Raw genomic sequence first — 27,276 nt, forward strand, 5'->3', positions numbered from 1 at the left:
TAAAAACTTATTTGAACAAATAATGATGGGAAACGCCCCTAGCCTGGCAAAGGAAATAGATATACAAGCCAGGAAGCATGCAGAGTCCCAAACAAGATGGACCCAATTGGGCCCACAGCAAGACACATCATAATTAAAGTGCCAAAGGTTAAAGACAAAGAAAGAATCTTAAAAGCAGCCAGAGAAAAGCAGTTAGTTACCTACAAGGGAGCTCCCATAATCAGCTGATTTCTCAACAGAAACTTTGCAGGCCAGAAGGGTTTGGCACAAAATATTCAAAGTAATGAAAAGCAAGGACCTACAACCAAGATTACTCTACCCAGCAAAGCTATCATTTAGAACTGAAAGAAAGATAAAGGGTATCCCAGACAAAAAAAAAAAAAAAAAAAAAAAAAACTAGAGGAGTTTATCACCACCAAACTTGTATTACAAGGAATTTTAAAAGGACTTTATAAGATGAAAAAAAAAGGATAAAAACATGAATAATAAAAAGGCAATAGTTACATATCTATCAATAATTACCTTAAATGTAAATAGATAGATTAAATGTTCCAATCAAAATGTAGGGTGGCTGAATGGATTAAGAAGAAAAAAAAACAGGACACTTACACATGCTACCTATAAGACAGTTACTTCAGATAGAAAGACATACACATACTGAAAGTAAAGGAATGGAAAAAGATAATTCATGAAAATGGAAATGGAAAAAAAAAAGCTGGGTGGCAATACTTAAAGCAGACAAAATAGACTTTAAAACAAAGGCTATAACAAGAGAGAAAGAAAGACCCAGTTATCCCACTTGAGGTATTTATCTGAAGAAACCCAAAACGCTACTTCAGGGGGATGTGTGCATCCATATGTTCATTGCAGTATTGTTTACAATGGCGAAGATGTGGAGGCAGCCTGGATATCTGTCAATGAAAGAATGGATAAAGAGTAGGTGGTCCACACATACACTAGAATATTGCTCAGCCATCAATGGGAATGGGTTTGAGTTATTGCCATCTGCAGTAGCATGGACGGAACTGGAGGGTATTGTGCTGACTGGAATACGTCGGAGAAAGACAAATGCAAGGTGATTTCCCTTATAAGTGGAATCTAAAGAATGAAATAAACAAACAATCCAGAAACAAACTCATAGATACAAAGAACATTTTGATGGTTGGCAGATGGGTGAGGGTTTGGGGGTAAGTGAAAAAGGGGAAGGGATTAAGAAGTACAAACTGGTTGTTACACAGTAGTCATAGGGATATAAGGTATAGCATTAGGAATACAGTCAATAATATTGTAATAACCATGTATAGTGTCAGATGGGTGCTAGATTTATCAGGATGAAAGATGGGAGGGAGGTTGGGGGCAGGGTGAACAGGTGAAGGCATTCAGATGTATGAATTGGTAGTTACAGAATAGTCCTGGGGATGTAAAGTAAAGCATAGGAAATGTAGTCAACATTATGGTAATAACTATATATAGTGCAGGTGAGTACTAGACTAGTCAGGGGGATCACTTCTTAAATTATATAAATGTCTAACCACTATGCTGTACACTTAAAATTAACATAAAATATTATTGAATATCAAAATTAATTAATTAAGTGTAAAAAAATTTTTTTTAAAGAAAACTGGTTTTGCACTCCTTGGAGTTGAGGATATTCAATAAACTAGGTATGTTACCAAGACGTGGACTCCAAGCTGTATAAGGAAGGAATTGAAGACAAGGAGCGGCGGATAGATGGGAAGGACATCAAAGGTTCACTGCATTGAGTGGCATAACGAAGCTGAAAACAGTTGCAGTGGGGGTACTTGAGTAGGTGAGCTGGAAATCCGAGAAAAATGAGGGTCTCAATGAGTGATTTCAAAGTAGTATCAATTTGATACAAGTCCAAGGTAAGACCTTGGAGAGACTGTGTAGCTGAGGTTGAGTAAAAGAAAAAGCCTTTGAGGACAAGATTTGCGAATAACTGTGATAATGTTATATTTGTTATCCAACATGGATGATTAGGGTAGATAACTAAAGCCTTTGATTGGGGTGAGTGACCATGAGGTACATAGATGATGGTGATAGGGGATTGGGTATGAGCCTAAACAATAAAGGCTTTTTATAGAAGAAAGGACTGTTGGTCTGGAAACAGTGCTAAGAAGAGAGGAGGACATGTCCCCACCCACCAAATCTGGGAGGCATACACAGTCTCTGCAGTGTCTTCAGGGTCATGCCAGGAGGTGCTGGGGTTGTTCACTAAAGAAGTTAAGGATTTAGGGAAGTTTGTTAAGAATAGAGTGGGAATTTCAGATGGTCCAGTGGAAGAGTTGGTGATAAAAGAGGAATAGGGAATTGACACACAGAGTCATGACTTGCAGAGAAATCTGTATACCACCTGAAGAACTTTGAGCAGGGGACATGATATGGGCAGGGTTGCAGGTTAGATACATCACTCGGGCATTTGTGTGGATGACTCATTTGAGGGGGGCCAAGGCTATGGGAAAGGAGACCATTTAAGAGAATGCTGTAATAGCCATGACAAGAAATCCCAAGAGTCGGAAGCTAAGGAATAACAACAGGGTGATTATGATACATGTAGGAGCTCAATCAGCTAGACTTGATTGACTGAGCGTAAGAAGTGAAAAGAGAAAGAGTTTACAATGACTCTCAAATTTCTAGCCTGAGGAACTTAGTGGTTGTTAGGGACAATGGAGGAAAATCAGATTTGTGGGGAGATAGGTTCAGATTTGTACATTGTGTCAAAGACTAAAGCCTTGGGTAGACTCCCAGCATGCATTTTCCCACTCACATGTAATAGAGTAGCTGATTTTAGTTTGACACATGGCCACCCAAAATCAAGAGAACATTTCACACTTGGAGCTAGATGTAGCCAATGACTAAGTTCTGGCTAATGGTAGGTAATACAAATTTGTTGTTATAAGTTGTGTTTGCAACTTCCAGGAATTGTCCTTAAAAGGAGTAGTGGGTTTTTCTTCACTCTTTCCTCCTTCCTGCAGGGGAACTATGAACACAATAGCTAAAGCTCTACTAACCATCGTGGACCGTTAAGTTTAACTGAGCTAAGGAAACCACAAAAGTAGAGCAGCAAATGGAAAAAGCCTGCGACTTTGACTTCTTATATGAGAAATACAGAGATTTTTTACTTGCTTAAGCCACTGTTATTTTGTGACTTTCTGTCAGTCACATTATCTAATCCTCCAGTTGGATATACTGCTATGGAACCAGGCAGGAGCTCAGTGATGGAGACAGGGTCTGTAAGTGACCAGCATATATGGTAGGTCTTTCCCTGAAAGCAAGTTCATATGATTTTTTTCCAATAGGCTTCAGCAGCCTGGATATCAGAGTGAAAAAGTTAATAAAGATTCACTTAGACATTCATATCTAAATTCATTTTCTAAGGACAAGTATAAGGTGATATAGGAGTCAATTAATTTGTATATAAAGGCTTGCCTTTGAAAATAAAAGATTTACCACAGCTATTCTTTGTATAATTGGCTACTCTTTATAAGGCACGCAGACCACATAAGGATAGTATAATCCAGACCCCTTTTATTGTGGAGAAATTATGACTAAAACCAAATGAGGAATAATCTCATGTGCCAAATATAGTGCAATGGATACAATAAATAATAAACACTCAGGAACAATTACATTGACTTTATTTGTACAAAAAATAAAATATGTTTGAGCAACTGCATAGCAACATAATTCTTTACAGACTCAAAATTAGACACTCAAAAATCTGAGAAAATATATGTGCAACCACCTTTTAAACTTGCCAAATTGTTAATGCATTGTACAAGATATTCTATAAAATTACTCAGAAATTATGATCTATTTAAGTGCTATTTTAAAATTTTGAAACCTTTCTTATTATAGCCTTCATTAGAAGCTACAACCTCTTCCCACAGGTATTTCAAGCTAGTGTCTTAACAATAAGAGCCCTAGCTTCAAATATAAATTATAAATAATGAATTTTTTATAATGCCTCCCCAAATGTAAAGAGCTAGGAAAAGTGTTTCAAGTTGTTGTGTATTCCACCAACGAAACTTTGAATATTTAAACCAGCACTTACATATTTCATTTTGTGAGGTTTTACCATTAGTTTTCAAAACGAGACTATCTGGTCTTTGCTCCCTATCACTTGTCAATATGCACTCAATCGGGGATTACAAAAATGATTTTAACGTAAGATTCAGCAAACAGTAATTAAGGAGAAAATAGACTATGAAAATAAAATCACAATGTATCTCACTCGGTTAATTTTGTGCTTATCCCCTGGTTAGGAATGCCTTGGCCCCTCATCTCACCTCCCAGCAGAGACTAGAAAGTAGTAAACATCAAGAATCTAATCCATACCTAAGCAGTGAGAGAAGCTGGAATTCTTTTGTGCCTCAAACCCATGTCGCCTTGGGCCACAGCTGGGTGAGTGACGAGGTACTGAACCCACCTTCATGCTCCTGAGACAGCAGCTCTTTGTCAAGGAGCATCAGAAACACAAACGAACCATAAATTAATTAAAATGAATTCATAGAACTTGGAGGTTTGAAAGTGCATGCTCAGGGAGTGGGTGTCCCCAGGAAGATAGAGGGAGGGGTGGAGAGGAGAGTATCTGGTGATAAAATCTGGTGATAAGAACCACAAGACCTAGGGTTTTTGTCTGTCCTGATACTGATTAGCTGAGTCTGGTTTTTTTCCTACGTAAAATAAGTAATTGGACTGGGAAGCTCTCAGTGGTGTCTTCCACCTTGAAAAGTGTACATATTGGGAATTACAGGTGAATGCTGTGAATTTAGCAGTCTGCTTGAAACCTCGCAAACACAGGACATTCATTTACTGTCTATTCCTTTTGATCTCCGTCTCCAGGATGTATTTAACTTAGATGTTTTGCTCTGCAGAAAATCTTCTATCACTACCTCTCTCTCTCTTCAATTGATGTTTGTTCTTTCAAATCAACATTTACATTGTTTTCTTTGACACTTAGAATGATATTATTGGCATTCCTGAAGGTGCAAAAGGAAGGTACCGTATTTCCCCGAAAATAAAACCTAACCAGAAAATCAGCCTTAGCATGATTTTTCAGGATGATATCCTCTGAACATAAGCCCGAATGCATCTTTTGGAGGAAAAATTAATATAAGACCCGGTCTTATTTTCAGGGAAACACAGTATCAGTAAATGTAAAAACTTCCATTAAGGAACTTCCCATTTTGCAATTAAACATGCTATTGGGTAAAGTATGGTATAGGATAGTGATTAAATGCATACAAAGTCATGTGGCTTGTTAAAGGTTTCTTGGTTGTTTGGGGTCTCCTAGGATACCTAGTTGTTTTTTTCCACCAACCCACACATCCTCTACATTCCTAATAAAGCTTTTGGAATCAGCTTGGCTTTTAAAGGTTCTCACCACTCTCTTTCTATGACTTCACCATATCATTAAAAATCTAAAGTTATTTAGCATAATTTAACATGTTAGCAAGATTTGTAACTGTATCCAAGGATATAAACTTGTTTGTTGTAACAACTGCCTAAACAGTCTAAAAGGCCATTCAAAGAAAACACAGACCATGTCAAATTTTCAGTAGTTTTATTGAAAAATGCCTCTTTTGTTTCAGAAATAAATAATATAAGGCAGTGAAATTCACAATCTGCAGTTAAAATATAAAAGCAGCAATTCTATGTTCATAGTCTTGCAAACATTTCCAACTGCTTTGATAACTAAGAAACATTATGTTCTGAAAAAAAAGTTCATACTAAATATACAACACAAACATGCAATTCCATCTCTGCAGAATAATCTGCAATTTGGCATAAATGTTAGTGTGTCTAAAAGGAGGTTTAAGGCAATATGAAACTGTATCCAGTTGATACAATAATTTCAGCTACATGGTTTAAGGTTTGTGGTTGTTAAAGGAGATGTATAAGAGCATTCTATGCCATAATGTATAACAGAAAATAGAAGAGGAAGATAAATAATTGCAATGGAGTTGACTTTTCCCTCCTTTTTGGTTGTAGGAGGGGAATTACTGGAATCGTGGTGTAATTGAATTGCAAATAGGTATTGGAAATGATAAACTGCCCTCTGGAAATATACAGTCGTTCTGGGTTCCAGGACTTACTGCTTAACCTAAGAGTTTCACTGAGGCTGCCCGCTGTACAAACTAAAGGCACGAGGCACGTTCTCTCCTTGCAGCTTTTGTGAATGAAGTATTTTGCAAGCATTTCAAGGGCAAAGGCAAGATGTCTACAGAATGCGTGCAGCGCGCTAGGCTTCCTGCAGAAACAAGGTTCTCTACAGTCAGAAAGGGTACTCTTGGATGAAGCAACGCCGGAAGAAACATCGCAGATAAGACGCACACGGCTCTATCTGACCTGTAAATGAGAATCCCAACACCTCCCCCTAGCCTGGCCGCGCAGGGCGCAGTCTCAGGTTCACTGCCCTGGGCCGTGGGGCAGCGCGCGCCGCCAGCGCACGTGGGGAGGATGCTCTTCCGCAGGCTCATCGGCTCCGTAATCTTCGTACTCGTCTGTCCGCTCCGGCTCCACCGGCACGATGAAGGGCTCGCGCTCAGGCAGGTAGGCCCCGCCCTCGGGCACGTATGGCTCTGTCCGATTCAACATACAGTTATGGCATGATTTGGTAGATACACACACAGCAAAAGCTAAATCATCACCTGAGGTGATAGCACTCCAGTCTTAATAATCTCATAACTATAAATAGATAAATTACAATGTGCTGATTACTTCCATTTGCAGTGAGAATTTGGTGATGCTCAAATAATGTAATGAATGGCACTTAAAAAAAAAAAAAAAAAACCTTCAAAGATCCAGCAGTAAATACAATCATTGCACAAATACCTGGGAAAGGTCAGAGACTGGGCCAAAGAACTGTAAACGTAGAACCTAGGTAGGATTTTCGCAAATCCCCAAGTAACTGTTCATGACTTCGAACTCCTCAATTCAAAGAACAGTTTGGAAAGATGAGGAGGTGAGGGGAAGTTTTGTTGACTCCTAGAAACTTAACTCTGGAGGTGAAAATCAACTATCACCAGGTAATATACAGTACATGACATTTTTCTGTGGCTGTCTCTCCCACAGACTGAGTTACAGCTGGTGGGTGAGGAACACCAGTGACTACAGCGAAACAGGAAGAAAAAAAGTGATTATAAGACTTTGGTTTGAAAATTGCAATTACAAAAACCCAGATGAGAGTTCATGTACAAAAAATAATCATCATGAGACACATGCCCTGAATCAGACCCATCGCTAACAAGCAAGAGAGGAGGAGATTCCATTCGGTGTTATTCCGGCATAGAGCAAGCAGCAGGCTTTGATGCAGAAGCTTATTGTAGGATTGTTAAGTGATTTTAGTGGACAGGATCACATACAAATCATTTACAAGCCACAATTAGTTTATTATTTACATAAGACATTTCTCTTTAACCAGGTTAATTCTTTTTCTCAAAATGGCATCATGTCCGCTGGTTAGTAGTTTTATTATGCGCCTCTTTCACAACTGAGGCTTCTCATGGCTGTGTGTTTGAACTTTTTTTAAATAATATTTTTCTACATTATTACTGAAATGCATCAGGCTTATAAATTAACACCACTGTTTTTTTGTCTCATTCAAGTTAGTATAAAGAGTCTCCACCCTCCTTTATGATGTTGACCCGGTTCGTTAACCATATCTGTGGTGAGATTTCCATACAGACTCATTTCCTAATAAGCATGTGCGCAAACATCTCAGAAACAGGATTTTCATGTATTCAAACTGTAAGCAGCACTGGCGACTTAGAAAATTTGTTAGCCGGAACCTGAAACAGGTCAAAGATGATAGTTTTTAAAAGTTGAATTACTATGCAAAAAATATATTTACACATCCATCTAAGTATGTAATGGTTAAAGTATATATACATATATATATATCCATATATTTCCAGTTATTCACACATACCATAAGGCAGAGGTAATTTAAATTTCATTTATAAAGCATTAAATTATAATTTTGTGAGTGGGTTGCATGAGAAATTTACATTAAGATTCAGTATTACTTTTGGTCATATGTAAGTATTCACATAAATATATAGATATATAGATATTTAGATATTCAACTACTCATGCACTATTTGCTAGTAGCCAACCATATCAAACAGCAGTATCATTTTGAAACTTGCAAGATGCTTGACGGTGTGCTGATGAAAAGGACACCGCTGACCACTGCATGACTTCCTTATTCCAGATCAGCATATGTCCCCTGTCCCCACAGTCCCCAAAATCACACATAAGACAATTGAAAACACTAGAATTTGACTACTAACTCTTTTTAAAAATTAGGTACCAGATTTTATAAATACTAATTCGATGAACAGTGTGAGACACTGAATTATTTTCAGTTGTCTGCACCATGTTATCAAATAATTTGCCTATACATTAGATTCCCAAAACAAATTTATATATATATATATATATATATATATATATATATATATATATTCTTAGCATTCTACTATTATATTCAACAAATCCATGTTCCCAACCTTTAGGTTAGGAAAAAAAAAAAAAAGTCAATTGGTAGCATTCTTTGAACATCCAAAAGAAATATGGAAAGTTTTGTGATATTCTTTGGTAAATGAAGAAATATTGGAAGGGAGAGAAAATAATTACTCAACTCCTAACAGTGAAATAATATTTTACGCTTTGAGAGAGAACTATATCACTACATAGTCAAAACACACAACTGAAAGAACTGATATCTTCAAGAAAATCCTTAAATCAATGTTCCTTCAATCCTAAGGAACTTCATTTCCACGAACGTTCTTTAATTCAGGCGAATTTGAGTTCCTACAATGGCAACAACATACCTGGATAGCCTTGCCCATTGTATGGGATGCTGGCACATTGGGACGAGTCACAGTATCCAGGAGGACCTGGGGGTCCTCGGATACCTGAGTTTCCAGGGCGACCTGGGGGGCCAGGAGGACCTCTTGAACCTGTGGACCCTGGTGGACCTGTTCTGGATTCTCCTTGTGGACCTAGTAAAGGGTTGGAACAAAAATTTCCCCTCTTGTTAAATACTTCCCCTGAGGCAGTAAACAATACTTGAGGTACCTCCACTGCCTCAAGACTAGACAATTCACTAGTGTATGGTAAGAAAATATTTCCTTTAGAAATCACCAATATGAACCAGCATGGAACTTTCTTACCAGTGAGTCATCAAGAGTTAATATTAGAACTCCAACTAATTTAATGATTTTATTCAATGAAAACTGCTTTAGCAAGAATTAAGCCAAACTAAAGATATCAATGTGTTCTCTGGTTTGCTCCTACTCTCAGACAGATAAGACTTCCTGATGAAAATGGCTATATTAACCGCATTGGACTGCCAGGAAAACACGTTAAGTGCCTGCTCCACAACTCCAGACTATGTAAGCAATGTTATTTCTGGATCAAGAGATATTTATGGTTAACATAAATGTAAATATGTAACCACTAGGGCTGACCTTGGTTGCAAGAGCCCCATGGACCTTACAATGAAGAAAAAAATTTGTTTTCAATCTAGTAAAGGAAATGTACAAAGCAGCTGGATAACTATTATTTCTTTCCACAACATCAATAAAGAACCTGTAAGTGAAATCTTGTGAGGTGTCAGGCTTTTTAGTAAGAATAATATTTTTTTCATTCTACTAACATCTTGAAGAATACTAGATGAAACAGGAAATGACCCTGTCCTTGAAGGCTATGAGACCAAACAAAACAAAGAGGAACTTCATGAAAAAGAAAACATCAACCCCCTGTGTCAACTGAAACTCATACCTTCATGTGTTAAAGTTACAGTGAATATTTAATAGAACACATTCAAACATGTTTTGAGTAAAGAGAACATAAAAATGAGGAGGTTATAGAAGTGGAACTTCTTGCTAAAATACTTTCCATGACGGTAGACATGCCTGAAGCTAACAAGAGAAGCTTGTGTGCCCTCTCAGTAGTTACACCTTTCATTGTTTGATGTACTAGCAGACCTACCTGGGGGACCAGGCGGCCCTCGTGCTCCTGGAGACCCAATACCCCCTTTCACCTTTCTCTCCTGGCAAACCTAAGGCAGGACGAAAAGATAAAGCTCAAGAGGAAAATTATCTGGAAACATACAGTTTTTATTTTAACTGATAATACTTGATTCAATTAATTAATTTCCCTTAGTGAAAGCAGAACCTAATTTTTCACAGAAGTTCACTCTGTAAGCCAAATTCTTTCTAGATATTTGTGTAATTCCAGATTCATGGTCAAGAAATAATCTGGCTACAAGTCAGGGGAAAAATTATTTGAAGCAAACGAACATGTCTATACAATTTTTTAGAAACATGTATTAGAAACAGAAATCCTGAATAGTTTACAACTCATTGAAAAAACATCTTAAAGCTCTCTTATCTTCAGTAGCCCTATTCGTGCAGCATCCACACCAACAGAATTATAGAAATGTCTAAGTTTTCTCAAGAATGCTGACTACTACTTCGACCAAAGCCGAGTACCCAGAGTCCTAAAACATCTGGAATCAGATAATCTTATTTTTCTTTTTTTCCTTCAATTACATTTATCTACTATAAAATTAAAGCCAAACAAACACACAAGCCCAGTGCCAGACCCTGAATAAAGGAACCAGAAAAAATTGGATCTGAAACAGTAGGGCTGCTTAAGTACCTTCAGTTGCTGCCCAACTCTTGCCAGTTAAACAATTAATAAGATTGTAGGGCCTGAATTTAGTTGGCCAAGATATAGTTTTTCCCATGAACAACAACCACCACCAGAAAATGGCATTATCTTTACTGATATCTCCTGACAAAATCTTCCTGCTTTCTAACATATGGATCTCTATGGCTTGTGGACCCCTAAAGAAGAAAACACATTCGTGGACACACAGCTATTCTGGGGCTGTCCAAACAAGACTAAAGTTTGCCAAGTTCAATCTTCCACATGCTTTTCAACCTGCCCCAGCTCCTACACTTGCAGATTCTTTCCTTTATCCCTACGCAGAAACCAGAAATGCCTACCTCGTTCTCCTGGGGGTCCCTGCATCCCTGGTGTGCCTGGGAAACCTGGTCGCCCCCCAGGTCCTGGTTCTCCTCTGGTTCCCGCGCTGCCTGGGGGGCCTGGGGGACCGGGCGGGCCTGGCTGGTTGCGACTGGAGTGGTAATCATTTGGAATCTGATTCAGCATCTGATTGAATCTGTTCATCTGACCTACAAATAGAAAAAGACTTGTTGGTAAGAAATCCAATAAGGGAAGAATGAGAGGGTGAAACTGTTTGCTCTTAGTGTTTAGTGAAATCCACCTCTATTCCTCCCCCTCCAGGAAACATTCTAATTATAACCCTACAGATAAAATGAAACACTCCAGTCACCAAGGACAAAATGATCCCTGATAAACAATTGTCTCCACAAAATACTGACCAAGTAAGCCACAAGCATTACTATAAACATCAAAGAGTTGTAAAAGTTTAATATGGCTAGGATAGAAAGTTCTGAGGTTCGCCAGGTGATGTCGCTCAAAAGGGATCAAATATATGGTGATGGAAGGAGAACTGACTCTGGGTGTTGAACACACAATGTGATATATAGATGATGTATCACAGAATTGTACACTTGAAATCTATGTAACTTTACTAACAATTGTCACCCCAATAAACTTTAATTAAAAATAAAAAGAGAACTTTTTTTATTATTCAATTTATTGGGGTGACAATGGTTAGTAAAATTACGTAGGCTTCAGGTGTACATTTCTGTTCTTGATAATTAGGCTTTCGTGTACATTGGAATTGCCTGAGATAATGCTGAAAATACAGATTCCTGAGCCTCATCTCTAAAGACAACGCTTTACTATGTTTAGAATATGGCCCAGGAACCCTCATATCTAACGAGCAATACAGGTGATTTTAATGCAATGCTCTCAGGAGCACACTCCAAGAAACACTGAGTAAGACTTCTGCAAGTGGGAACCCTGAATTTAAGGCCACACTTGGTTTGCAGGCACTGAGCTTTATTACTTAATTGGCTTCATGGAATAAGAAGAGTCTGTGAAAAATAAGGAGGCAATACAAATGTCCCCACCAAAAGGGACTTTCTATGATCAAGTTAATCTTGGTGGGCCCCTTCCTTAAAGTTATAGAATACCTTGAAGTTCATAACTTGAAAGAGCCAATGTTTGCGGCCTCCATATATACACAGATGAAGATCACTAAAAATCCTACAACATGGAAACTGAAAAGCCCTTTAAAAACAGGATTTTGTATTAGACCAAATATAAGGATAACAGGTCTAATTTTACCTTGAGTAATTATTTTATCTTAATGAAAAACATTAAAATATTACTAGCCTTATCTAACTGGGTATAAAATTGATAATGTATACCAATAAGAAGAGATCATCAAAATGAAATAGAAACATATATCTTAGAAACTTAATTACTCAAACTGCATTTTCCTACAATTAATTAAAAAGCATTCAGATATTAAAAAGAAAAGAAATTTTACCACTTATCAATTGTTCACAGACTTGTCTTGCAACTGCCCGCATCATGTTCTGGGAAGCAATGTCTCCCTTGTTAATTAAATCAATGAGAATCATTAGCATATTATTTCTATAGTTTCAGACTTCAATGTTTACCACAAAAAATAAATGTAGATCAAATTTTAAGAAATACATACTCTATCGCCTTTCTCTCCTTTCAATCCAGATGGACCCTGAAATACAGAAATTTTATATATTAGAAACTGGCAAACATGGTCTAAAAAAAACGATTCATAAATGGACATGATAAAAGAGAGCAAGGTCTGCTTTCTAATGAATTAGCAAAATGACACATCACATTTATATCCATGTTATTCACCTTTTGCTTCTCTGTAAAAAGAAATCTAACTCCCTCTCCCACCCCACTCTCTCTGAAGCACATGTCCTCCAAAATAGTGCTGAGATGTGAATTTTATGATCATAATTTAGAAGTTATGTACTATGCATACATTTTATGATACTATTCACTATATAGTCCTGGAACTAAAATGTATATAAAAACTGCCCTTGGTACCATTATATTTTCTTTTACATTACTCTGGCTGGTTGACTTAGCTGGTTATTGCAGATTGTCCATGAGGTTAATCTTGGTTCAGTTCTAATAAGAACCACTGGGCTTTTTGTCAATTCCCTAAATAAACATATATCTCTAACTTCTTCCAATTTTTGTGTGTGTGTGTGTGTGCATTGGGTATAAAAGGAAGCACATGTCTCCAATATTAAATAATTCAGTCCAAATGGTGGTCCTACATCTAAACACAATTACAGAATATTTGTTCCTACTCTATCAGGCTTCTCACTGGCCATGAGAGGATCTTAGAAATAGTTTCCCTTATAGTATAAGAAGTTTTTGTCTTTTAGCAATGTATTTCCAGGCTAACAACTGCAATCACAGAAGGAAGATCTAAACCATTGATAAATCTAATGTTCAGATCATACCCAAACCAAGTCATGCCTCATAGTCTCCAAGACTTTTGCCTGAACTACTGCAATATCCTCCTAACTGGACTTTTGCTTCCTGTTTTGCCCCTTTGGAGTCTATTCTCCACACAGAAGCCAGAGTGATATTTTTAAAAGGAAAATTTGATCATGTCACTCTCTTTTGGCTGCAAAATAGCCATCTCCCCACCACCACAATTACTCTCTAACCCCTTAGGCTGTTTCTTTTTCTTCATGTCATTCATCATCACCAGAAACTATATTACTTATTTACATGTTTTTGGTCTATAACCCCCACTAGAATCTCCATGAGAGCAAGGACTTTGTCTTGTTTATTTTTATGTCCCCAGATTCTAAAACACCGACTAGCACACTTAGGCACCATACAAGTAGGTGTTGAGTAAATGAATAAAATATTTCACAAGCAGTTCTTGAAAATATCCACTATACAACTTCAGGTGTTGTAAGCTGGCAAAAAGATACCATCAACTGGTTATAGTACTAATGTCATAAGCTCATCGGGACTGAGCCAAGCTCTCTGCTAAGACCTTTATACACCTAACTGCTAGTCTGGATTTTAGAAATTAAAGGTAAGATACAATAGAGAAGAAAGGAGAGGCAATTTGCCACCGTAGAAGGATAAGATAAAGGGAAAAAAGAGGGTCAATAAGGCCCAAATAAATGTTACCAAATTATAATCATAAGAAAAACTGGAGTTTGACTCTCCCTTTGCCAAAAGTACTAGACTCATGAAAACACTACTATTATTGAATTTGGAGCCTTTTGTAAATTTCAGGGATTTTTTTTTTTTTTTTTTTTTTAGATTGACTGCTACTTTGAGATTGTTCTTGGGGTGTTTTTTAATTTACTTCTGCTGTGAGGTTGTTCTAATATCCATGGCTTTTAGAAATTATATTTATTGCCAGAATCTAAAGATCACATTTCAAGTCAAGGAAGTAGAAGTTTCTTCTAGGTTTCTAGCTGTAGCTATCAATTACATCAGTAGTATTCTTACATGATACTCTTATTTCGCTCTTATTTTATAAATAGGTAGAAAAATTCCATGTATTTTTATCTTCTCTTGTGAAGTTTCTGCCACGATTCATTGAGGAAAAGAGAGTAATAAAGGCATGTGCTGGGGTACACAGATTATAAAATATATCAAGAGTCCTTTAATCTTTATGCTGCTTGCTTAATTTTATGTAAACATGGAAGGCAAGCCATGTCACATAAAGATTATACCCTAGGTTTGTTTGACATTATTTTTTTTTAAAAAACTTGGGTTTATGTAACTTGGACAATACTTAAGAAAAGAGATATTCAGTTCAGAAAACAGCCCTGAGAGATGTGTGTCACTGCTAAAAGTTGGACTTAATTATCTTTAAGATAAATTTTCATATTTCAGAATTCTATTCAGACCCAAAAACTGCTTAAAATAAATTCACGCCTCATCCATAAAAAATAAGGAATAACTTGTAAAGAATATGAAGCCCAACATTCATTACAAATACTTCTGGATATTTTAGGAACTTTAAATTCAGTTTTGAAAATACTAATTCTAAAATACTAGACATCTATTATTTTAACCAAAACACCTAACTAAAAGGAGTTTAAACTGGATGTCAGTTGGAGCAGGGCAGTATAAAAAAGTAAAATAGCAGATTAGATCAATCCTTTTAATTTCGGGACTATGTTCTTAGCAACCTTAAAGAAAGGAAAAATCCAGCGGCTTGGCTGGATGATACCACCAAAGGGTTAATATCTACACACTACACTCGGAAGTGCCATGCGCCACCATCATGTATTTTTCTATGGTAAGCAGCATACCACTCCTAAATAAAAAGAATCATTCTGCTGACCCAGCTTTGAGTGTTTATACAGTGCAGAAATATGTGTCTTGGCTCATAATCCCACTCTCCTTTTAAAGAAACCCTATGACCACAGTTTTCATCACAAAATGTCCTAACTCTGAGAGAGAAAAACTTTAGAATTAGTACCAAGTTAAAACCATGGGTTTAGTATAGTTTCAACAAATGCTTTGAACGCATTACAACAGATATAACATAAGTAAATATGCCAAAAGCCTTTCCGTCTCCTCCTTATTGATGGCCACAAGTAAACGACTCTAGACATGCAAACTGTCCACTTACGGGCCTGCCGTGGTCTCCGGGCTTTCCTGGTTTCCCACTTGGTCCTGTGACTCCTGGAGAGCCTGGGCTTCCCTACAACACACAGGTCAGGAAAGGGAATGTTATGACGAAAGAAAAATCCCATCTAAGTAAACTAACAAAGCGTGGCCAGCTTTAAAAGCTTTTCAATGAGACAGCACATAATCACATATTAAGGAAGAGTAAAACCAAATTTTAAGTTAACATCTAGGGAAAAAAATCTTGAAAATTCCCATTCAATGTTTATGAACTGCATAGTTCTAAAATAGAGTTTGAGACTATTTGAAAAATATATACACAATATGATCAGTTTCACAATTCACAGATAGTGGTCCCAGTAAATTGATTACAAAATGAATCTGCAGAAAGCAATTCCTGTTTTTCAGTTTATTTCTATTACATAACCAGACAAGCCATCAAAAGACAGGAGTGAAAACTTTGGCTGGGGAAAAAAATTAAAAAGGTAGCCAGTTTTGTGCTAAATTGGGCACCATAGTGGCGGAGTCTTCCCTTGTCTGATGGAAATTGCACTCTCGGCCTAAAAATTCACTTTTTCTTTGGGTGCGTTCTCCATACTTCCAGAACTCTCTTCTGTCATATCAGCACCCTTCACCTCATCAAAACCATAGGAATTACTCCTTGTGTCTTTTAACACACCTTCAAGACATTTTGGGCATATTTTTCAATACATTATGTTCTAAAGCCTAAAATTTCCTTCAAATAGAATCATCAGATTTGATAAAACAACTAATCCTTTACTTCATCAATTATGCAAATTTTCAGCTCAGTAGTAAAGACTTAAGTGGAAATTTACTATACATTTTCACTCCCCTTTACTTGAGAACATACATAGGTATTAAAAATAAATAAGATTATTTTAACATATTCTCTTGAATCTTCATCTCATGCCATAAAACATGAAGAGCATTCCTCACCTCAAAGAATTTAATTGTGATCTCCCTCAGACGCAGGTATACAGATGACACTTTCAAAACCATTGGCTTTAGTATTTTCCCCAAAGATCTTAATCTGAAGACATACTTGGGTAAAATTTACTTCTTCAGAATGACTGAGAGCTGTTCAGCAATACATGTCCTTCAAGTGCAAATATCACAGGCCACAGATTCTTAAAATTGTAGAACAAGAAGTAACCAGTGAAGTCATAAAATTCCACCAGCCAATATGGGGATGGAAGGAACTGAGGCACTAACCAACTACTGACCAAGTTACTTAAGGATATTTTCCTACTTTTTAAATATAACTTGATTAAACAGAAAAACTGTATTTTAAATTCTTTGAGGTGATGAATGCTCTTGATGTTCTATGGCATGATCTGAAGATTCAAGAGAATATGTTAACATAATCTTATTTATGTTTAATACCTATATATGTTCCACTTGTGCTGTGGGGTATTTTAACACGTATGTTTTCCCCAGTGTATTTTGATTTAGGAAAATAAAAATAAACAGCAACCTCAATGGCATACCCCACAGCACAAATGGAATTACCTCAAAGGCCAGGTTTGCAGGCTCTTCTCTAGAAAAATGGGGGACGGGGATGACAATGTAACCTTTCCATTCTTACCGGTGGCCCTGGTGGGCCCCTGGGTCCCATTGTACCATCTTTTCCAGTAAAGCCCTATTGTAAAAAACAAAATTAATTATGGATTAGTGAGATAACGACCAAGTGTAAAGAAAAGACACTAAACAGGTTGCTAAGTGTGAAGGGTAAAGGATTTAACCCAATTTGCTGTATGCGGGTAACCTTTGATTATAAAGACAAATATACCAAAAGAAGTGATTTCCAATTTAACTTACACCTTGTACTGAATAATTAATTTCTATACTCACTCATTTATATAGTTATAATATAAAGGTATAGTTATAAATAATACCATTTTAAGACAAACTAATCTTCTCCAAAGAAGGCATTTCTTTCATGAACATACGTACTAACTTTTGCTTTTGTAAGAGCGTGAAGAAGTCCGAAGGAAGACTAACCCTTTCTACTGAAAAGTCAATGTCCACAACTGGCACGGGAAGGATCCAAGTGCAATAAGAGAAATGTTGCTAAGAAAAGCGCGTGGTCTCATAAGAGATGAAGGAGAGGCCAACCACCTGTTTAGAAAACTCCCTTCTTCATTCTCTAAGCAAGGATGTCTCCAATCCTGGGGAATTCCTCTCCTCCCTCCCCAAAAAAGAGGCGATGCTGTCTTAACCATTCCCCACTGGAAACAAAGGAAATCCTCAATCTGCAGTTAATTTTTTTAGTGGCCCATCTCACTTCTTCTCATCTCACAGGAAAAACCAGAGCCACATCAGATTGGGGAGGAGAAATCTGTCCCAGGAGCACAGCGCATCTCCCCACAAGCTCACTCTTTGGCTGTCCTGCCCCATCTCTATACAGTGCCAAATGACCTCTGCCTGGAATGAGTCACTGTGCTACCCAGTTAACATTTATCCCAACAGCAGGTCTCTGAAACCCAGCCGAGGATTTCTGAGTCAGATCATTTTTTATGGTTGTTGCATTCCTCTGTCAAAGGAGATTTTTGTCTCATTTTCTGCAAAGAATAAGAGTGATAATTTTATCCATATTCTTGGATTCTAGCAAAAATCAAGAACATTTGGATCACTGCCTGCATTAAGTATCCACACTTCCACTGATTTCACAACAGGAATTTTAAATTATTTCCTTAAAATCGTTAGAAATATTCCACACACCCCCCAAAAAAAATTTTTTTTCAGTAACTTAGATAAAAATTTCAGACTGATTTCTGGAAGATCTAAGCCTACTTAATAAAAAACAGACTCCAAGTTCATCTGATGTAACATCAACATTGCTTCTGAAAGCCACTTAAGAAGCAAAAATGTACTGGTAGTATTGTTTGGACAGTTTGAATTGTATTTCTTCCATCTAAATCTCTCCAACTGCTATATAAGACATTCTTATTTTTTTCTTTTTTCCTTTTTAGATAACTATCATATTTCTGAATAATCCTCCTTCAGAACATTTTCCTTTTTTTGCAGCTTTACTGAAATATAATTGACGAAAAGTGTATATATTTGTGGTGTACAAGGTGATGTTTTGATATATGTATATATTATGAAATAATTACCACAATCAAGATAATCACCATATCATAATCATACCCATCACCTCACGTAGTTATCACTTTTTGAGTATGCTAAGAGCATTTAAGATCTACTCTATTAACAAATTTCAAGTATACAATATAGTATTATCAACTATAGTTACTATGCAATATATTAGATCTCCAGAACTTAATCATCCTGCATAAGTGAAACTTTGTACACTTGACCAATATCTCTTCATTGTCCTTTCCCCTCTGCCCCTGGCAACCACCATTCTACTCTTCCATGAGTTCAACATTTTAAAAATTCGATACATAAGTGAGATCATGCAGTATTTGTCTTCTTGTGCTTGGCTTATTTCACTTAGCATAATGTCCTCCAGGTTCATCCATGTTGTCACAAATTACAGATTTCCTTCTTTTTTAAAGTTGAATAGCAATATATATATATATATACATATATATATATAACAATTATATATATATATAACAATTATATATATATATGTGTGTGTGTATATATATATATATATCATACATCTCACATTTTCTTTATCCATTCATCCATCAATGGACACTTAGGCCTGATCAACCACTTTCTTTTAGGAGAAACATATATTTAAGTTGGGGTGAGGATTTTATTCTGGTGCCCTCAGAAGGGCTACCCACTGAGTCATCTGCAGAACTTTATACTATAATTTTATTCTCCATTTTCAAAGCTGCAGCAGTTATTGCTGCTTCCCCCTATGTGAGGGTGGCTGAGGAAACCTACGGTTGTCTTCACAGATGCACATGCATTAGATACCTGGACATGCAGTTCTTTTGTTAGTTTCTAACATTCCCCAAAGCTGTGACTCATTTTGAAAATCATCTATGTTGAAGACAATCCATTCATTCTGTTCCTACCGACTCCACCTTGGTAACTATCTTACTTCCCAACCATGGTCCTTGGGCTTGCTCTCCTGAGCTTTCTTCTCTTCTCTTCCACCACAGAGTTCAAGTTTCTTTCTTTCTTTCTTTCTTTCTTTCTTTCTTTCTTTCTTTCTTTCTTTCTTTCTTTCTTTCTTCTTTCTTTCTTTCTTTCTTTCTCTCTCTCTCTCTCTCTCTCTCTCTCTCTCTCTCTCTCTCTCTTTCTTTCTTTCTTCTTTTTTTTCTTCCTTCCTCTCTCTCTCTCTCTCTCTCTCCTTTTCCATCTGTACCTAAAATCTACCTAACTTTCCAAAATTCTGTTCCATCAGCCGTGCACCCTGCTTTCAGCACTAGTGGTAGGAAGCCAAGTGGTGGGTGGGTGTACAAGGTTATGAGGGAAAGAAGGGCACGATTTCCTAAAAAGTCTCCTCACCCTCAGCCTGAGAGACCTGGACAGCCTCACCACAAAGTTGGATTCTCCGATTCGAATTTGAGAGTGGAAAAGCATAATCGTCCCCACTCACTCATTTTTCAGAGAAGCACTGTTGATGGTGGTGGCTGCCTGACTGCTAGTTCAAAGAGAGCATGTTGATGGGACTTGCACTGGTGACCCACCATGTCTGCATGAAGCCCACACAGGGTGGACGTGATGGACCCAATAAGGCTTCAGTAGTAGCAGCAGCAAGTGAGTCAACCCATCAATACTTCTTGGTTGTGGTATTTTTTGTTTTGTTGTCTATTAGACTGACTCGTCACCCTTCCAATCTGCATTATTGTCTTTATTGTGAAATAAGAATTCAAAATAAACAAAAGAGTCAAAAAAAATATGTGTGTGTGTGTGTGTGTGTGTGTGTGTGTGTGTGTCGCCTCTAGGTCCCAGACTCCCAGAGAATACCGTTTTTTTCTTTGATCTCTCTCTCTCTCCCAAAGTCAAAAGTAGGCATAGGAGCAAATAAAATTCATTAGCATATCATCCACCCTTTGGTATCATCTGGGAAAACCTTTACTCAATCTGAATGGCTTCCCTCTTCTGTCCAGCAGTGTCTTGGAGGTATTACAGTTAACAAATCAATGTTTTTAATGATAGCTATTGCAGCATTGGCCCTCTCAGATTCTGCTGCTGATCAAATATTTTAACTTTTGATTAGTCAGAATACAGATTACTCTCAGGTCTGAACCACAAGATGCTGAAAAGTTCCTTCGTTCTGAGCAACTCTACAATCTCTATCAAAGCAATAATGGTCTCCAATGAAACCATATTTTTCTATAAATTCAATAAAGCAGAGAGGCCAGGTTCACTGTGCTTCTCATTTACTTGTCCTAGAAAAAGATTGGATTTCCTGCACTGTTTTCATAATAAGTCAAGAGCAAACCTGAAAGCTGTCACAAATGAGCCAAATCCCTACTAAGTACAGTTGTCTATCTCATCATCAAGTCCTGGAAGTGGTATTTAAAGGTGTAGAGAGGGTGGCCTGACTTCGAAGACAGTGTCTAGAAATAAAGACTACTCTCAGAGTTACATAAAAGCTGTGTCATAACAGAGATGTTAATTTTATGATTTAAAACAATTTGCTAGGATTCTTACATCTCTTTCCAATCATGTAAAACTCCTTTTATGGACTACTTTTTCTAAATCTGATAAAATAAAAAAATTTCCCAAAATTAAAATTTCAAAGGTTCTTCTAAAGTCCCACCATTTTGTTTCATAGACCCTGAGATTGATCTGATATTGGGTGGCCCGCTGATAGTAGTTTTTCAGCCTTCCACAAGATATATGAACTCTACTTTCCAGCCATACAAACAAATTGTAAAGGGTCTTTAATTAATAGGCAGCAATATGATATCATTTCCAACATTATTATAGTTAGCCCAAGAAAACTTACTCTGTCTCCTGGAGGTCCCGTTGGTCCTGGTGGGCCAGGTAGGCCAGGGGTTCCCTACATGAAAAGAAACAAAAAAGTGGAATACTAACGTCTAAGTATTACTTTGTCTTGTGTACCTGAAATGAATAAAAAAATTAAAAAATTTTAAAAAAGTGGAATACTGTAATATAGTTCCTCTGTGGGAACAGATACTGTTATTCTCTAAATGTGAAAGAAAGGAAGGAAGGAAGGGAGGGAGGGAGGGAGGAAGGGAGGGAGGGAGGGAGGGAGGGAGGGAGGGAGGGAGGAAGGAAGGAAGGAAGGAAGGAAGGAAGGAAGGAAGGAAGGAAGGAAGGAAGGAAGGAAGAGGAAGGGAGGAGGGGAGGAAGGGAGGAAGGGAAAGAAAAGAGGGAGGGAGGGAGAGACAGAGGGAGGGAGGGAGACAGAGGGAGGGAGGGAAGAAGGAAAGTTCAGGGTGCTCTGAAAAGAAACAGAAAAGCAGAACCAAGAACAGTGCCAACCATACTGTATATGATCAATCAACATTCAGATACCTGACCTGACAAAGCACAGACATGATGAATAAGACCATAGTATGAAATAAAAATAATGTGAAGCACATAGCCAGACTTTTTCTACTTTGTTGCTTAACCTTGGTTCACCTTTTGAAGCACTACAAATCAACTTTTCAAACACTTGACAAGTGAAGGAAAAGGCAATTTCAAGAACAACTCACTGTTCGGCCTGGAAGTCCTGGCTCTCCAGCATCACCTTTCATCCCTTGGCGACCCTAGAGAAAGCAATGGGAAAACAGTTCCCAGGCGTTTTGTAAAAGCCCCTAAAATTTAATTTGGACAGTAGATGCATCAATTCTTTTGAGCAAGAAAGCCCTATTCCTTCACATGATTCATTTGTAGCTATATCAAATATACGTGTTTTTTTTTCCTTTAACTGCCAATAAAAATGTATCTGTCCTCTATTAGGGCATCTTAAAAGTAAGTTTAGAATTAAATTTAAGAACTATTCAGTTATCATATTCTCATTCATACAAGGTATTTGTTTTACCTTGAGGTATAGAAAAAAGTTAAAATATGAGCTTTAAAAGGTAAAATACGTTATATAATTTCAAATTAGCATTTGGAACAGAAAGCAAACATTTTACTTAAAAAATTTTAAAAGAAGTAATGACTTAGATGAGGTAAATGACACAAGCTTGGCTTGAGGTCATAAATATTAGAAAAGGACTCCAGGGCTGCTACTGAAAGCAATTGCAAAGCTTTCAGGATGCTGAAGGATATATGTACTACTTATGAAAAAAATTTTAAAGGTCAAATAGGTAGCAATATTTTTTTTCTACACAGTTTCATATTATTATATATACTATTTACATATCTGAAATTATAGTCATCGTAGGAAGTCATCGCAATGACTCACTTTGTTGAGATCTCTGAGAAAACATTCGTTTGGCAAAAACATAGTAAAAAATGTTCCAGTTATAAACTCAGTGTTAATCCAACATCCTCACTTAATACAGAAAGACTTTGTCCCTTACTTGTTCTCCCGGATAGAGAGTCCATTGGGTCCCTGGGGACCTGGAGGACCCTGGGGGCCTGGAGGACCTGTATCTCCACGAGGCCCAGGGGGCCCCTAAAATACACAAGAGAGAAACAACCGCAAGTCATATAATGCTCATCCAGTGCTTAACACCCAGTCAGAAACTTGTCTTCATTATTCTGAAACACCAATCATAGAATCTTTACAAATATTTAGAATCTATATATCTATAAAAGTATTTATTAATGCCATTCCTTTCTTTCTTTTACTACACATTAAAAGAACAATTGGAAAGTGCAATAAATTCACCAGAACACTTAAATTTCCAAAAGTCCTATGAGAAGTAGGTTTTTTAAAGTAAAATACTTTACTGAACATAATATATTCATATATTTATCTACTATATTCATGAGATCAAAGCTCAAATTTCATCAGATTTGATTTATTTTAAGCTAGTTCCGATTTCTCTTAGACTGGCTTATTTCTAACCAACACATATATAAATCAAGCAAGGAAAGAACACATATCCTCCAGCGTAGATAGTCTACGCTGGAGTTTCTTTGCAACGTATGTAGGTGGAAAAGGCACAAACTTAGAGGCAGACAGATCTGGGTTAGCATCCCAGCCGCACCCTTTCCTAACTGAGTTAGCTTATCATTAGTGATATTAGGACAAAAGCAACACATTATCTTCATAATATATTGCTCCTCAGAAGCTTGAGTTGTTTTATGGAAGACCAGTGTGGAACAAGTAGTCGGGGCCAGTGACCCCCAGAGAATGCATATGTAGCCACACAGCTCTCTCTGAGACAGGTGAAAAATAGCCACAAAACTGTTCCCAACCCTCTCCAGCTTTCCAGCAGGACTCTGCTCTCTGTAAGGTCTTCTGATTCATGGCCACGTCACCCCCTCTGTGTCCCCATGTTCAGCAGAGCGCTCAGGTTCTTCTGCAGGTTTCCCATGTGCAATTCCTACAGCAGTGAGATGCTTCATACATTTCTTTCTCTGATCCATCATTTTGACATCCAGAGACAAGGCAGAGGTAATCACGTTGCCTAAGGTACACTAAACTTGAACTAACTTTCTCAAGGTCACATTCCCCTTAGCCAAAATTTGAACAACCAGATGAAAATTTAAATGCATTCTAAAATATACTTACAATTGCCCCACTGATACCTCTTTCACCTCTGGGACCTTTAGCACCAGGTCCTCCCTAAAATACATAGTAAAAGCACATTTTAGAGTAAATGTAAGGAAAGTAGTACGAAGTTGATACATAAAAATTGCTTCAAGAAGCAATACATTCTCCAGACAATCAATACTTCTCCAGTTACTTACAAAATATTGAAGTAAATATTTCATATCATACAAATATCTGGGGAAAGAGAATTTCAAAACTTTGTACATTCTAAGTGTCTCATTTTTACATTTTGAACTTTATTGTTAGCAAAATTTGAAGTTTACTTGAAAATTTGATGTTTATTGGAAAAAGCAAGCATTACTTAAATACAGTAAAGAGAAAAATCAGTTTTGGAATTATATGAATGCATTCTTCAGGAAAAATAATATGCAACATGAAGAGTATCTCTCAGAATCTCAGAATACGTAGTTTAGTAACAGGAATTCAGAGACCACTGAACAAAGAAAAATAAATATGACAGTGGCATCCAATAATATTATCTTACAGTGAGAGGAAAAAAAAAATCTCTGCTTCTCAAACACATCTAAGTCACAGTCAGGATAATTTTATGATTAAAAACATAAGTCAGGTAAATCACTATTAATAAAAAAAAAATTATGGTAATTCCAGTGACATTTTGATTCTGTGTATCAGGAGCTGGTTTATAATTAACCTAAAATCAACTTACATTATTTGCTATGACCCACGTGTAGTAAAATTTGGTGTTTTGAGGATATCTGAGCCATTTCTATGTTAACTAACCATTTCCTTAAAAGAGGCGAATGTTGCTTAGAGGTATGACTTACGTTCTGCAAAACCAGCCCCGGTCAGATGTTGGATAAACTAAATCAAAAGGTTCCATGTTATTAATGAGCTCTATCACTGCAATCTTAATGTTCTACCTTAAACTTTCTTGGCCGCCCCCTCCCCGCCCATCCCAAGGAATAGACCTACTCACAGTCTTCTCACTCAAGTTATTCCAAACCTCAATACTTTCAACCAGTGTTTGTGATATCATGACCTATGTAAACTATCCTCTTTATACGTTATTCTCATGATATGGCTGTGCAGAAGGTACACGTATCCTACATTCTAAACAAGTTGTTCTTGGGGCAGCCTCTCAACCATGGCTCCATAACATACATACAAGAAGCTTTCAGGAGATGTAAGGAATTTTCAAAACCATGTGACTACAGAAGGAAACCCAGATTCACATCTTTAAGAAAAAGATCTTGACTACTAAGCCCATGTCATTCATTCCTGCATGGCTGGAGAAATGTGTTCAAATGTGTTCAGATTTTCTTCTTGATTTACTCCATTTCAGATCTCAAAACATACAAAAATGGTTTGCCATTTGGCTTGCTCTGTCCTAGAAAACACAGATGGCTGGAAGCATTATGCAAAAGGATGGTTACCCAAAGATGTAACATGAAACGCTAGGACTGTTTCAGTTTCCTTACCGCAGGGCCTGGTGGTCCTGGAGGCCCAACGCTGTCTTGTGTACATGTGCAAGCATTTGGAAGAGCGGGACATTTTGCTTCATCTCTCTGAAATTTCGAAAGAATATTCACCTATGAACTGAGGGTAAAATAACAACTTCCTTTCCCTACCCTCATTTATCTTATATACACAAGGAAATCTGTTTCCCAGCTTGTAGAAATAATTTTTAGCTATCATTACAAATAGTCTTATGTTGAATCTTGCTTTGCTCCTTTGCATCTTTATTTTATGTTTTACTTTAGGAAAACTCACATAACAAATAAATGTTTACAAAACTACCCCTGGTAGTTTTGGACCACTGGTCATATCATCTAATTTTCTCTAATCCAGTGTTAGGGAAATGCTGAGTATCTCAGCTATCAATGCCCATTTCACTCAGAATAAAACCCAAAATCCTTTCAGGGCCTGCAAGGTTTTCCAAGCTCTTCAAACCAGAACCTCACCACCTTGGCCTTCTCATTGCTTACCCCTTCCCCCACCCCATTCTCTCTGCTCCAGCCCCACTGACCTACTGGATGTTTCTCAGATATTTAGAGTACATTGTGGCCTTAGGGCCTTTGCATTTGCAGTTCCCCATGGCTGGAAAGTTCTTTCTCCATTATCCACATAGTTTGCTCCTTCACACCACTCAGGTCTCTGCTTAAATCTCACCTTATCACTGAGGGCTGATGATACTCACCTGGCTATCTATCCCTTTATCCTGATTTGTTTTTCATCTGAGGACTTTTCACTCTATAACATAGTCTATATCTACTTGCTAATTCTTTCTCCCCGCTGCCTTCCCACTAGAATATTCGCTTTTCCCTGCTGGAACCCTAGCACACAAAAGAGTGCCTGGCTTATAATAGGTACTCAATGAATATTTGTTGAATAAAAAATACATACTCATCCTGTGGATGTATGCAGTTCATTGCTTGCCAAAAGCTTCAAATTCATCATCAGCATTCCACATTGTAACTACCACCACTTGCACAGATACTACGGGGGAGAGCCATCTCAAAAAGAAATATGGCTATTGCTACCATAAACCTTAGATATCCAGAGATGTGATGGCTTGTTCTGTAAAATGCTGACACTTTACAAACAATAGGAAGGATTTGCAATCAGTGGGTTTACCAAACATGCTGACTCAACAGGACTTTTCAGTTTATGCGTAACCACGCTGGCCCTTAGAGAGAACTTCCAGATGTGTCTTGTGCATTCCTGACTTCGAAGGGAAGGGTGGCTGGCCTGAGCTGTGGTAGCTACAGCGCTCACACATAATCGTGCATCCTGGAGACGCAGTTGCTAAGCGCTAATTCCTCTCCCAGACCATCCACATCCGTATCCCTTATTCCTTGGGGACTAGTAAAACCCAGACAGGATTCCATTCCATTGTACTTACCTTAGAGGGAATATCACAGCATCTGTCTCTACTGGTCCACACTGGACTGCAGACGATATCAAAATTCTGGATTTGGAACTGCAAACAACCAACAGCAACATCAGCTAAAGATGCATGAGAAACATTCAAA

The 27,276-nt window shown here is 37.4% G+C and overlaps 1 protein-coding gene across 1 annotated transcript in view; it reads right to left on the reverse strand.

Moving 5' to 3' along the window:
- Window positions 1-5,570: 5,570 nt before the first annotated feature.
- Window positions 5,571-27,276, reverse strand: part of COL12A1 (collagen type XII alpha 1 chain) — a 112,153-nt gene continuing 90,447 nt past the window's right edge. The window contains 16 exon segments of the mRNA XM_033100041.1: window positions 5,571-6,605; window positions 8,862-9,032; window positions 10,024-10,066; window positions 10,068-10,093; window positions 11,046-11,234; window positions 12,524-12,590; window positions 12,698-12,733; window positions 15,650-15,721; window positions 17,252-17,305; window positions 21,551-21,604; window positions 22,266-22,319; window positions 23,082-23,095; window positions 23,098-23,176; window positions 24,242-24,295; window positions 25,723-25,809; window positions 27,147-27,224. Coding sequence (XP_032955932.1) covers window positions 6,433-6,605; window positions 8,862-9,032; window positions 10,024-10,066; window positions 10,068-10,093; window positions 11,046-11,234; window positions 12,524-12,590; window positions 12,698-12,733; window positions 15,650-15,721; window positions 17,252-17,305; window positions 21,551-21,604; window positions 22,266-22,319; window positions 23,082-23,095; window positions 23,098-23,176; window positions 24,242-24,295; window positions 25,723-25,809; window positions 27,147-27,224 — 1,251 coding nt within the window. The 3' untranslated portion in view covers window positions 5,571-6,432.

This window comes from Rhinolophus ferrumequinum, chromosome 3 (assembly GCF_004115265.2).
Source record: "Rhinolophus ferrumequinum isolate MPI-CBG mRhiFer1 chromosome 3, mRhiFer1_v1.p, whole genome shotgun sequence".
Classification (NCBI taxonomy): domain Eukaryota; kingdom Metazoa; phylum Chordata; class Mammalia; order Chiroptera; family Rhinolophidae; genus Rhinolophus; species Rhinolophus ferrumequinum.